General features: G+C 40.9%; 1 protein-coding gene across 3 annotated transcripts in view; it reads left to right on the top strand.

Annotated features, from left to right (window-relative positions):
* Positions 1-9714, top strand: part of LOC133549529 (gastrula zinc finger protein XlCGF57.1-like) — an 11369-nt gene extending 1655 nt beyond the window's left edge. The window contains exons 2-3 of one of the 3 annotated variants that reach the window (XM_061895028.1): positions 3439-3696; positions 6807-9714. In XM_061895028.1, coding sequence (XP_061751012.1) covers positions 3439-3696; positions 6807-8248 — 1700 coding nt within the window. In that variant the 3' untranslated portion in view covers positions 8249-9714. The remainder of the gene's footprint in view (positions 1-3438; positions 3697-6806) is intronic. The other 2 variants (XM_061895038.1, XM_061895045.1) reach the window with 2 other exon arrangements.
* Positions 9715-15024: the final 5310 nt, after the last annotated feature.

The following is a 15024-nucleotide window of genomic DNA, read 5'->3' as shown; positions in this document are numbered from 1 at the left end:
CACACTCGGCTGCGAACCGATCCAGTGAGAGCTGAAGATCCCGGCCAGATGAAGCCATCAGGACCACATTCACCCCCCCCCCAAAAAAAAAATTAAAAAGAATTTATGGAACATCATTAGTAATTTTTCCTGATTAAGATTAATCTTTGAATTTTGATGACATGTTTTAAATAGGTTAAAATCAAATCTGCACTTTGTTAGAATATATAACACATTGGACCAAGCTATATTTCTAACAAAGACAAATCATTATTTCTTCTACATTTTCCAGAACAAAATTTTTTCAAGAAATTCAAAAGACTTTGAAATAAGATTTAAATTAGATTCGATAGATTTTCTAGATTTGCCAGAATATTTTTATTTTTATTTTAATCATAATATGTTTGAAGAAATATTTCACAAATATTATTCGTCGTAAAAACAGAAGCTAAAATGAAGAATTAAATTAAAATGTATTCATTATTCTTTACAATAAAACAAATAAACTTACTTGAACATTGATTTAAATTGTCAGGAAAGAAGAGGAAGGAATTTAAAAGGTAAAAATGTATATGTGTTTAAAAATCCTAAAATCATTTTCAAGGTTGTATTTTTTCTCTAAAATTGTCTTTCTGAAAGTCATAAGAAGCAAAGTAAAAAATAAATGAATTTATTTAAACAAGTGAAGACCAAGTCTTTAAAATATTTTCTTGGATTTTCAAATTCTATTTGATTTTTGTCTCTCTTAGAATTAAAAATGTCAAGCAAAGCGAGACCAGCTTGCTAGTAAATAAATACAATTTTAAAAATAGAGGCACCTCACTGGTAAGTGCTGCTATTTGAGCTATTTTTAGAACAGGCCAGCGGGCGACTCATCTGGTCCTTACGGGCGACCAGGTGCCTGCGGGTTGGTGACCCCTGGTCTATAAGAAGATGATGCACTACTTTGTTTTTATATTGTTCATGAAAACAAGACAGTTTAAGACAGTATTGTTGACAGGTTCCTCTCAGTTTGTAACAATGTGTGTAGCATGTTTACACAAAGTAGGTCGGTCTTTATTGTCATTGCACGAGTACAAAGAAACTTTGTTTTCAACACAAACCAGTTCAAGATGAGACAAACAAACAGTGGGCAGGGTTACAGAACAGGAGCGCTGATGGCTCGCCACAAGGCGCCCCGTAAAAGTCAACGCTGCGGAAGAATGAGTAAAAAAATGCAATCCAGACTGGGGGCCCAGCCTGGAGTGGGAAAAAAAACACCATAGCAAAGCACATATACATATTACAAGGTACATCTCCAGCAACAAAGGGGAGGGAGTGAGGGGCCATGGTGGCAGGCTGCAGTTCTTCAGGTGCTGCCCATCCGTCCACCATCACCCTTGTGAGATTTGCGTCAAGGGCGTTGGATTGGGGGGTGGGTTTTTGTGTGTGTGGCGTATATTTTTTGTGGATGCATGTGTGTGTGTAAGCCTGCGGCCTTGACTCACTCGCCAAAACTCACAATGTTACCAAATATATTTTTGCCCAGCAACCAATATCACGAAAAGGGAAAGAAAATTTATTTATTTTCTTACAAAAACATGTTAGGGATGTTTTATGTAGTTTTGGAATATTTTATTTAATATCCATGATACTTAAATTACAGCGGGGGGGCTGTGCGTTTCCCACCTAGGCCTTCGGTGATGTCCGACTTCAAAGAGGACCTCTCAAAATACCAACATTTATGTCCCCACATTAGCATAGCTGGTGAAATACTATACAGGAAAACATTTACGCACTACTGGGCATTGAACCATCACCAACGTTGTACAAAACGGGTTATTTTCTGGCGCATTAAACAATCAATAAACCCGCATCAGCAGTTACCACTTATCATACGTGGTACTGTAAAACATTTAAATTACACAAAAAAAAACCACACCACTGTTAAAAAAAAGGATAAAAACTGTGCCATCACAAAGTTAAAGTGTGAGATCAGGCTTGACTAAAACAGAAAAAAGTGGTTTCTCCTTCAATCAATTTTCTACCACTTGTCCCTTTTGGGGTCGCGGGGTGGAGCCTATCTCAGCTGCATTGTGGCGGAAGGCGGGGTACACCCTGGACAAGTCGCCACCTCATCACAGGGCCAACACAGATAGACAGACAACATTCACACACTAGGGACCATTTAGTGTTGCCAATCAACCTATCCCCAGGTGCATGTCTTTGGAGGTGGGAGGGGCCTATACCCAGGTGCATGTCTTTGGAAGTGGGAGGGGCCTATCCCCAGGTGCATGTCTTTGGAGGTGGGAGGGGCCTATCCCCAGGTGCATGTCTTTGGAGGTGGGAGGGGCCTATCCCCAGGTGCATGTCTTTGGAGGTGGGAGGGGCCTATTCCCAGGTGCATGTCTTTGGAAGTGGGAGGGGCCTATCCCCAGGTGCATGTCTTTGGAGTTGGGAGGGGCCTATCCCCAGGTGCATGTCTTTGGAGGTGGGAGGGGCCTATTCCCAAGTGCATGTCTTTGGAAGTGGGAGGGGCCTATCCCCAGGTGCATGTCTTTGGAAGTGGGAGGGGCCTATCCCCAGGTGCATGTCTTTGGAAGTGGGAGGGGCCTATCCCGAAGTGCATGTCTTTGTTATGAAATTGGTTTCTTATTTTATAAAATCCTGATGGGACATTTTGGAATGTGTAGATCAATGCTGGTGCAAGCCGCCTGGTTCAGTCCCTGCTTTCTGTTTTGCCCAGGACTTGAACATGCATTGCCCGGCATGAGAGACGCGCATGCTCGCTACCAACCCCCACGCCCCCCGACTTTTTTCACTCACTAAACTGTTTTTGAAGCCATTTTATGGGCTGTTGTTAAGTTACACACTTTTAACCCATCCATCCATCCACTTTATTACTACTGCTTATACCCTTTGGGGTCGCGGGAGGCGCTGGTGCCTATCACAGCTACAATCGGGCGGAAGGCGGAGTACACCCTGGACAAGTCGCCACCTCATCACAGGGCCAACACAGATAGACAGACAACATTCACACTCACATTCACACACTAGGGACCATTTAGTGTTGCCAATCAACCTATCCCCAGGTGCATGTCTTTGGAGGTGGGAGGGGCCTATCCCCAGGTGCATGTCTTTGGAGGTGGGAGGGGCCTATCCCCAGGTGCATGTCTTTGGAAGTGGGAGGGGCCTATCCCCAGGTGCATGTCTTTGGAAGTGGGAGGAAGCCGGAGTACCCGGAGGGAACCCAGGCAGTCACAGGGAGAACATGCAAACTCCACACAGAAAGATCCCGAGCCCAGGATTGAAACCCAGGACTACCCAGGACCTTCATTTTTGTGAGGCAGAAGCACTAACCCCTCTTCCACCCTGCTGCCCCACTTTAAACCCAAAACAGACAAATAATCTCCTTGTGTTAATAGTGTCAGTCAAACAATACTTCTATTCTGGCCTAATATTATGTTGCTATTTACCCAGCAGATGTCCAGCTGCCACATCATTTTAAAGAGGAAGATCCACATCCCCCTACAGTGAAAGAGGAAGAGGAGAAACCACCACCCCCGCACATCGAAGAGGAAGAGGAGGAGCTCTGGATCACTCGGGAGGGAGAGTGTCTTCTAGGGCCACAGGAGGAGGATGATGATGTCACCGAGTTTCCACTGACTGGTGTCCCCGTGAAGACTGAAGAGCGTGAAGAGAAACCACCTGAGTCCTCACAGCTTCATCACAGTCCAAGTAAGCACAACATTCATCTAAAACAGGGGTGTCAAACTCAAATGCAGAGTGGGCCAAAATTCTAAACTGAACAAAGCTGAGGGCCGAAGTTGAACAACTTAACCTTTTAATAGGGACCCAAACAAGTTTTGCATTGAATATTGAACTAGCAAGGCTTATATAACTTTATAGTGACATGCAAAATCCAGTTTTGGTGGTAGCGGGGGTTTATATTGTAGCGTCCCGGAAGTGTTAATGCTGCAAGGGGTTCTGGGTATTTGTTCTGTTGTGTTACGGTGCGGATGTTCCTCCGAAATGTGTTTGTCATTCTTGTTTGGTGTGGGTTCACAGTGTGGTGTAACAGTGTTAAAGTTGTTTATACGGCCACCCTCAGTGTGACCTGTATGGCTGTTGACCAAGTATGCCTCGCATTCACTTGTGTGTGTGTAGAAGCCGCATATATTACGTGACTGGAGGAAAAGCGGACGTGACGACAGGTTGTAGAGGATGCTAAAAGCAGTACCTTTAAGGCACGCCCCCAATAATGTTGTCCAGGTGGAAATTCGGGAGAATGGTTGCCCCGGGAGATTTTCGGGGGGGGGGGGCACTGAAATTCGGGATTCTCCTGGAAAAATCGGGAGGGTTGGCAAGTATGAGAATTAGCGTTGAATGCGGTGACACAGCGGCACCACCACTGTATAATACTGGCGGGCTAGCTCTAATGTTAATTTATTATTGCCTCAAGGTCCAAATGAAATTACATGGCAGGCCAAATATGGCCCGCGGGCCAGATTTTGACACCCATGATCTAAAACAGTGTTTGTAACAGATGTTCCTCCACATAAACTTGCTTTTTATCTCCACATTCACTAACATAAGAGCTAAATGAGGAAGGATGTTGACGGAATTAAACAATTATTGATGTAATTACTGAGCCAACTTAAATGACTGGCGGACAAAAAAAACAAACTTGTCAGCGTCACACATCGGTTTTTAACCATTCTTTGTTGTCGTGCACGGTCTTGAATCAGTTTCTATTTGTTTCTTGCACCTGGAAAGCATAATCATTCCATCTACCGTATTTCCTTGAATTGCCGCCGGGTATATAGTATGCGGCTGCCTAGAATTACTGCCGGGTCAAACTCATTTGGCAAAATAATTAGCGCATGCGTAGTATTAACGCCGGGTCAAACTTGTTTCGCAAAATATTATTTTTATTAGCGGATGTCTGGAATTTCCACAGGGTCAAACTCGTCACGTCACGAGTGACACTTCACCTGTCATCATTTTCAAAATGGAGGAGGCTGATTTCAATAATTTGAAATCGCATAAAGGGAAGAAGATTAAGAACTATTCAGTAGGATTTAAGGTCCAAGCTATTGAATATGCTAAAAAGAACAGTAAGCAGCTATGTTTTATTAATATACCGTAGCTGCGTGTGAGTCATTAAAGGGGAACATTATCACAATTTCAAAAGGGTTAAAAACAATAAAAATTAGTTCCCAGTGGCTTGTTGTATTTTTTTATGTTTTTTTCCAAATGTTACCGGTCTCGGAATATCCCTAAATAAAGCTTTAAAATGCCTTATTTTCGCTCTCTGCGAAGACACTGGCCATTTCCCTGTGACGTCACACAGTGCTGCCAATGTAAACAAACAATGGGAATACCACAGCAAGATATAGCGACATTAGCTCGGATTCAAACTCGGATTTCAGCGACTTAAGCGATTCAACAGATTACGCATGTATTGAAACAGATGGTTGGAGTATGAAAATATTGAAGAAGAAACTGAAGCTATTGAGCGAATAGCTATTGACGCTATTCATAGCCATAGCATGGCCGAATAGCTGCGTTAGCATCGCCGGTAAAATGTGCGGACCAAACGATCAGAACTTTCGCATCTTTTGACACTGGAGCAACTTAAATCCGTCGATTGGTAAGGGTTTGTTTCGCATTAAATGTGGGTGGAAGGAAACGTAATATAGTTGCAAATGCATCTGCAGGTTATCCATACATCTCTGTACCATGTCTGCTTTAGCATCGCCGGTAATTAGCATGTTAGCATCGATTAGCGTAGCATGTTAGCATCGATTAGCTGGCAGTCAACATCAACAAAACTCACCTTTGTGATTTCGTTGACTATCGTTACAAATGCATCTGCAGGTTATCCATACATCTCATTGCCATGTCTGCTTTAGCACCGCCGGTAAATAGCATGTTAGCATTGATTATCATAGCATGTTAGCATTGATTAGCTAGCAGTCACGCCGCGACCAAATATGTCTGATTAGCACATAAGTCAACATCAACAAAACTCACCTTTGTGATTTCGTTGACTATCGTTGCAAATGCATCTGCAGGTTATCCATACATCTCTGTGCCATGTCTGCTTTAGCACCGCCGGTAAATAGCATGTTAGCGTCGATTAGCGTGGCATGTTAGCATCAATTAGCTAGCAGTCAACATCAACAAAACTCACCTTTGTGATTTCGTTGACTTTATCGTTGCAAATGCATCTGCAGGTTATCCATACATCTCTGTGCCATGTCTGCCTTAGCATCGCCGGTCAAATGTGGAGACACTCTGGCACATTCAATGGGGGTCTGGCGGCAGACACTTTGGCATCTTGGGGCCAGTGGTGCAACTTGAATCCCTCCCTGTTAGTGTTGTTACACCCTCCGACAACACACCGACGAGGCATGATGTCTCCAAGGTTCCAAAAAATAGTCGAGAAAGCGGAAAATAACAGAGCTGAGACCCGGTGTTTGTAATGTGAAAATGAATATGGCGGGTGTGTTACCTCGGTGACGTCACATTCTGACGTCATCGCCTCCAGCGCGATAAACAGAAAGGCGTTTATTTTGCCAAAATTCACCCATTTAGAGTTCGGAAATCGGTTAAAAAAATAGATGGTCTTTTTTCTGCACCATCAAGGTATATATTGACGCTTACATAGGTCTGCTGATAATGTTCCCCTTTAATTCTGACACCTGTGGTTTATTGAAATGCGGTATTTTAAAAAATAAACCGCAGCGTGCATTTATTTGTTCCACGCATGTTGCCGCAAGCCCTAACTACTGACAAAGATCTCATGGATCATGTCTGAACTAAAGTATGTTTGTGTCCCGCAGACCTCGGTCATTCAGAAGGACTTCTACCTCAGCCGCAGTGTGAAGGCTATATTTTGAAGCAAGAGCATCCACGGCCCCCCCACGTTAAAGAGGAAGGGGAGGAATTCTGGATAACGCAGGAAGCTGGTCTTACCAAATTGCCGCTGACTGTTGTCTCTTTGAAGACTGAAGACGATGAAGAGAAACCACAAGTAGACAACCTCTTAGCTCCACTATCAGATAGTGAGGCTGAAGACGACGTTGAAGAACATTTGAGCAGCGACACAGACTGTGAAGGTGATATGAGGACTCACACTGACAACAAACCCTCACGGTTCTCCAAAAAGAAGAGGGGCAAAACACATTTCAGCTGCTCAGTTTGTGCTAAAAGCTTTTCCAAAAAGAACTCTTTGACTCAACATATGAGAACACACACGGGAGAAAAAATGTTTAGTTGTTCATTTTGTGGTAAAGCATTTTCTCATGAGATTTATTTGACCAGACACATGAGAACGCACACAGGCGAAAAACCATTTAAGTGTTCAGTTTGCGGTAAATCTTTTTCCCAAAAGGCCAACTTGAATTCACACATGAGAACACACACAGGGGAGAAACTATGCATTTGTTCAATTTGTGGTAAAGGTATGTCTCGTATGACACATTTGACAGTGCACATGAGAACACACACTGGAGAGAAACCGTTTAATTGTTCAGTTTGCGGTCGAAATTTTTCTTTGAAAGCCCATTTGACAGGACACATGAGAACGCACACAGAAGAGAAATCATTCAATTGCTCAGTTTGTGGTAAGTTTTTTTCCCAAAAGGCCCATTTGACAGGACACATGGAAATACATAAAGGAGGGAAAAAATTTATTTGTTCGGTTTGCGGTCAAAATTTTTCTCGTAAGATCTATTTGACCAGACACATGAGAACACATAATGGAGAGAAGCCATTTAAATGTTCCGTTTGTGGTTCAAATTTTTCTCAAAAGGCCAATTTGAATGCACACATGAGAACACACACAGGAGAGAAACCATGGATTTGTTCAATTTGCGGCAAACATATGTCTCGAAAGACATATTTGACAGTACACATGAGAACACACACAGGAGAAAAACCTTTTAATTGCTCAGTTTGCGGTCAACAGTTTTCTTCTAAAGCACATCTGACAGGACACTTGAGAACGCACTCAGGAGATAAACCATTTAATTGTTCAGTTTGCATTCAAACTTTCTCTCAAAGGCCACATTTGACAGCACACATGAGAACGCACACAGGAGAGAAACCGTTTGATTGTTCAGTTTGCGGTCAAACGTTTTCCCAAAAGTCTAATTTGGCAGGACACGTGAGAACACACACGGGGGAGAAACCCTTTAACTGTTCAATTTGTTGGAAAACCTTTTCATCCAGGCAAGTTTTAAAACAACACACCATTAAGCACACTGCGGAAAAAAACATTTAGTTGGCTCGCATACGACGTCACATCTATCTTTCTTGGTCACTGCTTGAAGGGGAACATTATCAGCAGACCTATGTAAGCGTCAATATATACCTTGATGGTGCAGAAAAAAGACCATCTATTTTTTTAACCGATTTCCGAACTCTAAATGGGTGAATTTTGGCGAATTAAACGCCTTTCTGTTTATCGCGCTGGAGGCGATGACGTCAGAATGTGACGTCGCCGAGGTAACACACCCGCCATTTTCATTTTCAACACATTACAAACACCGAGTCTCAGCTCTATTTTTTGGAACCTTGGAGACATCATGCCTCGTCGGTGTGTTGTCGGAGGGTGTAACAAAACTAACAGGGAGGGATTCAAGTTGCACCACTGGCCCCATGATGCAAAAGTGTCTGCCACCAGACCCCCATTGAATGTGCCAGAGTGTCTCCACATTTGACCGGCGATGCTAAGGCAGACATGGCACAGAGATGTATGGATAACCTGCAGATGTATTTGCAACGATAGTCAACGAAATCACAAAGGTGAGTTTTGTTGATGTTGACTGCCAGCTAATCGATGCTAACATGCTACGCTAATCGATGCTAACATGCTATTTACCGGCGGTGCTAAAGCAGACATGGCACAGAGATGTATGGATAACCTGCAGATGCATTTGCAACTATATTACGTTTCCTTCCACCCACATTTAATGCGAAACAAACACTTACCAATCGACGGATTTAAGTTGCTCCAGTGTCAAAAGATGCGAAAGTCCTGATCGTTTGGTCCGCACATTTTACCGGCGATGCTAACGCAGCTATTCGGCCATGCTAAGGCTATGAATAGCGTCAATAGCTATTCGCTCAATAGCTTCAGTTTCTTCTTCAATACTTTCATACTCCAACCATCTGTTTCAATACATGCGTAATCTGTTGAATCGCTTAAGTCGCTGAAATCCGAGTTTGAATCCGGGCTAATGTCACTATATCTTGCTGTGGTATTCCCATTGTTTGTTTACATTGGCAGCACTGTGTGACGTCACAGGGAAATGGCCAGTGTCTTCGCAGAGAGCGAAAATAAGGCACTTTAAAGCTTTATTTAGGGATATTCCGACACCGGTAAAATTTTGAAAAAAACTTCAAAAAATACAACAAGCCACTGGGAACTGATTTTTATTGTTTTTAACCCTTTTGAAATTGTGATAATGTTCCCCTTTAATTCACGTGATGGTCAACCAGCTTGAGTGTAGCATTAAAACGAGTAAGAGTGAGTTTACAGTTTGAGTACCAACATAAAAAGCAATATTACTGTTCTGTTCTCGGGTCTTCCAGTCATTCCAAAAGAGATGTAGGAAAGAGCTTTCATAGAGTCCTGAAAGAAGTGGTTAGACCGAATTTGAAGTGTCGCCCTATTATTGTGGAGCCTTATGTTTGTGACTGGCATAAGAAAATACTTTACATATTTTGAATAAATTGTCTGATTTAGGTGACTTCAGACTTCCCCTTGATGGTCTTTTTTTTGCTGAGCTTTTATTCCATCTTAATTGAGTACCAATCTACATGTTGTTTTATTTTGTCATTTAACTGTAGTGTAAACATAGACATGAAGCTCCTCCTCTCTACAAGCGCCAACGTGCGCCAGCAGAGTTTGCTCCAATGATGTCGTCTCACGGCGAGTTCAGATAAAATTGTCTGGTGTTGATAGATTAGATTATATTAGATAGTACTTTATTTATTCCTTCAGGAAAATTTAAATTTCAGCACAATCCCATTCAAGATCAGACAAACGTTACAGGGAGACAGAACAGGATAGCTGACGGGTCTGCCGGCTTCCACCGCCCCTTACAAAAAGGTGAGATACAGGTAAACAAGTGGGGGGGATGAGAGAAAAAAATAGAAGATTAAAATAAAATATAATATAAAAAAATCTGTCTAAGCCTGGGCCCTGGAGAGGGGGTCCAGACTGAGGCCAAGGGAAAAAAACAACAACAACTCATAGCCATAGTACTAACCCTGTTTCCATATGAGTTGGAAAATTGTGTTAGATGTAAATAGAAACGGAATACAAGGATTTGCAAATCCTTTTCAACCCATATTCAGTTGAATGCACTACAAAGACAACATATTTGATGTTCAAACTCATAAACTTTATTTATTTTTGCAAATAATAATTAACTTAGAATGTCATGGCAACAACACGTGCCAAAGTAGTTGGGAAAGGGCATGTTCACTATTGTGTTACATCACCTTTTCTTTTAACAACACTCAATAAACGTTTGGGAACTGAGGAAACTAATTGTTGAAGCTTTAAAAGTGGAATTCTATCCCATTCTTGTTTTATGTAGAGCTTCAGTCCTTCACACTGTCGTATTTTACGCTTCATAGTGCGCCACACATTTTTGATGGGAGACAGGTCTGGACTGCAGGCGGCCCAGGAAAGTACCCGCACTCTTTTTTTTACGAAGCCACGCTGTTGTAACACTTGTCTTGCTGAAATAAGCAGGGGCGTGCATGATAACGTTGCTTGGATGACCACATATGTTGCTCCAAAACCTGTATGGACCTTTCAGCATTAATGGTGCCTTCACAGATGTGTAAGTTACCCATGCCTTGGGCACTAATACACCCCCATACCATCACACATGCTGGCTTTTCAACTTTGCGCCTATAACAATCCGATTGGTTATTTTCCTCTTTGTTCTGGAGGACACCACATCCACAGTTTCCAAATATAATTTGAAATGTGGACTCGTGAGACCACAGAACACTTTTCCACTTTGCATCAGTCCATCTTAGATGAGCTCGGCCCCAGCGAAGCAGGCGGTGTTTCTGGGTGTTGTTGATAAATGTGTTTTGCTTTGCATAGTAGAGTTTTAACTTGCACTTACAGTTGTAGCGACCAACTGTAGTTACCGACAGCGGTTTTATGAAGTGTTCCTGAGCCCATGTGGTGATATCCTTTACACACTGATGTCGTCTTTTGATGAAGTACCGCCTGAGGGATCAAAAGTCCATAATATCATCGCTTACGTGCAGTGATTTCTCAAGATTCTCTAAACTTTTTGATGATTTTACGGAGCGTAGAAGGTAAAATCCCTAAATTCCTTGCAATAGTTTGTTGAGAAATGTTGTTCTAAAACTGTTCGACAATTTGCTTACAAAGTGGTGACCCTCGCCCCATCCTTGTTTGTGAATTACTTAGCATTTCATGGAAGCTGCTTTTATACCCAATCATGGCATCCACCTGTTCCCAATTAGCCTCCACACCTGTGGGATGTTCCAAATAAGTGTTTGATGAGCATTCCTCAACTTTATCAGTATTTATTTTCACCTTTCCCAACTTCTTTGTCACGTGTTGCTGGCATCAAATTCTAAAGTTAATGATTATTTGCGAAAAAAATAAATATTTATCAGTTTGAACATCAAATATGTTGTCTTTGTAGCATATTCAACTGAATATGGGTTGAAAATGGTTTGCAAATCATTGTATTCTGTTTATATTTACATCTAACACAATTTCCCAACTCATATGGAAACGGGGTTTGTACACATCCGTCTTAGACAAAGAAGACAAAGGACATTAAAGACATTAAAGCAGCAGATACAACCAGCCCCTTCTACATACAGCCATGAATAAAAAGTAAAAGAAACATATACACTGTGGTGGCCTTGCGGTGTTCCACGACATCTTATATATATATATATATATATATATATATATATATATAATATATGTAGGTGTGGGAAAAATCACAAGACTACTTCATCTCTACAGAACTGTTTCATGAGGGGTTCCCTCAGTCATCAGGAGATTTGTATATATATATATATATATCAATCAATGTTTACTTATATAGCCCTAAATCACTAGTGTCTCAAAGGGCTGCACAAACCACTACGACATCCTCGGTAGGCCCACATAAGGGCAAGGAAAACTCACACCCAGTGGGACATCGGTGACAATAATGACTATGAGAACCTTGGAGAGGAGGAAAGCAATGGATGTATGTATATATATATATGTATATATATATATATATATATATATATATATATATATATATATATGTATATACACACACACACATATATCTTGATTGGATTATCCAGAGAATAGTGCTCGATACCGTGGTAGAGCGCAATATGTAGGTGTGGGAAAAATCACAAGACTACTTCATCTCTACAGAACTGTTTCATGAGGGGTTCCCTCAATCATCAGGAGATTTTCATCTGGAGAAAATCTCCTGATGATTGAGGGAACCCCTCATGAAACAGTTCTGTAGAGATGAAGTAGTCTTGTGATTTTCCCACACCTACATACATATATATATATATATATATATATATATATATATATATATTAGGGGTGTGGGATAAAATCGATTCGAATACGAATCGCGATTATAACGTGGGATTCAGAATCGCTTCTCTTTTTTTAATCGATTATTATTATCTTATTTTTTTATATCAATCCAACAAACCACTACACGGCAATACCATAACAATGCAATCCAATACCAAAACCAGACCTGAGCCAGCAACACTCAGAACTGCAATAAACAGAGCAATTGAGAGGAGACACAAACACCACACAGAACAAACCAAAAGTAGTGAAACAAAAATGAATATTATCAACAACAGTATCAATATTAGTTATAATTTCAGTATGGCAGTGATTAAAAATCCCTCATTGACATTATCATTAGACATTTATAAAAATTTGGAAAAAAAGAACAATAGTGTCACAGTGTCTTACACTTGCATGGCATCTCATAAGCTGGACAACACACTGTGTCCAATGTTTTCACAAAGATAAAATAAGTCATATTTTTGGTTTGTTTAATAGTTAAAACAAATTTACATTATTGCAATCAGTTGATAAAACATTGTCCTTTACAATTATAAAAGTTTTTTTTTTTTAAATGTACTCTGCTAGCATGTCAGCAGACTGAGGTAGATCCTGCTGAAATCCTATGTATTGAATGAATACAGAATCGTTTTGAATTGGAAAAATATTGTTTTTGATCCCAGAATCGCGTTGAATTAAAAAAAATCGATATATAATCGAATCGCAACCCCAATAATCGATATTGAATTGAATCGTGGGACACCCAAAGATTCGCAGCCCTTATTATTATTGCTGATTATGGCATACAGCTTAAGAAAACTCAAAATCCTATCTCAAAAAATTAGAATATTTCCTCAGACCATGTAAAAAAAAAAGATTTACAACCACAAAACTAAATCAAACATTTGAAAATGTCAATTAATGCACTCAGTACTTGGTTGGGAATCCTTTTGCAAGGATTACTGCATCAATGCGGCGTGGCATGGAGGCAATTCGCCTGTGGCATTGCTGAGGTCTTATGGATGTCCAGGATGCTTCAATAGCGGCCTTTAGCTCATTTGCATTATTGGGTCTGCTGTCTTTCAGCTTCTTCTTCACAATAACCCACAAATTTTCAATGAGGGTTCAGGTCAGGGGAGTTGGCCGGCCAATGGAGGACAGTAATCCCATGGTCAGTACACCAGTTACTGCTGGTTTTGGCACTGTGGGCAGGTGCCAGATCATGCTGGAAAATGAAATCATCATCTCCATAGAGCTTTTCAACAGATACAGCTTCAATAGCCGTATTCCCATGGTCAAGCCACTCCCTAACTCTAGACAACGGAAGTTCCCTCAGTCAGCAATGGTTTGGGGAGCCATGTCAGCTGCTGGTTTTGGTCCACTGTGTTTCATCAAGTCCAGAGTCAATGCAGCTGTGTACATGCTTCCATCTGTTGAAAAGCTCTATGGAGATGATGATTTAATTTTCCAGCATGATCTGGCACCTGCTCACAGTGCCAAAACCACCAGTAACTGGTGTACTGACCATGGCATTACTGTCCTCCATTGGCCTGCCAACTCCCCTGATCTGAACCTCATAGAGAAGTTGGGGGGTATTGTGAAGAAGAAGCTGAAAGACACCAGACCCAATGATGCAAATGAGCTAAAGGCCGCTATTGAAGCATCCTGGACATCCATAACACCTCAGCAATGCCACAGGCCGATTGCCTCCATGCCACGCCGTGTTGATGCAGTAATCCATGCAAGAGGATTCTCAACTAAGTACTGAGTGCATTAATTGACATTTTCAATGTTTGATTTTGGTCTGCTGTTATGAATCTTTTTTTTTTACTTGGTCTGAGGAAATATTCAATTTTTTTCAGATAGGATTTTTGAGTTTTCTTAAGATGTATGCCATAATCAGCAATATTAAAATATATATTATATTATATTATATATATTATATCTGTATATATAATACACTGTACACATATTTAGTATATATTGTATATATTCGCAGATATGTTATATTTTACATCGCTATACCTAGTCTATTTATTCCTGCATTGTCCTTTCCATCCTTACACTGTCCATCATTGTAACCAAGCTACTGTGTTGAACGATTTCCCTTGTGGATCTTTAAAGTTTGTCTAAGTCTAAAATAATAAAAGGCTTACAATATTTCAGTTGATTCCAGAAAACACAGAGTGAGATGTTCTACCTCTTGTGCGAAACACAAATGCACAAAATGACTTAACACAGTAAAATGACTAGTAAAACATTTAAAAACACAACAACCAACTTCTAAAACATTAAAAACGACTCCAAAACCCATAAAATGACTCCGAAGAGAGTTGATGTGTAATGAATCCAGAATGTGTGACATTTTCATGTTTTTAGTTGCATTACGGAAACATTTTCTGAGACAGTCCTGTATATGTGTGTGTGTGTGTGTGTATATATATATA

This window comes from Nerophis ophidion, linkage group LG01 (assembly GCF_033978795.1).
Source record: "Nerophis ophidion isolate RoL-2023_Sa linkage group LG01, RoL_Noph_v1.0, whole genome shotgun sequence".
In the NCBI taxonomy this organism is placed as follows: Eukaryota; Metazoa; Chordata; class Actinopteri; order Syngnathiformes; family Syngnathidae; genus Nerophis; species Nerophis ophidion.
This window is presented reverse-complemented; position numbering and strand designations above follow the sequence as displayed.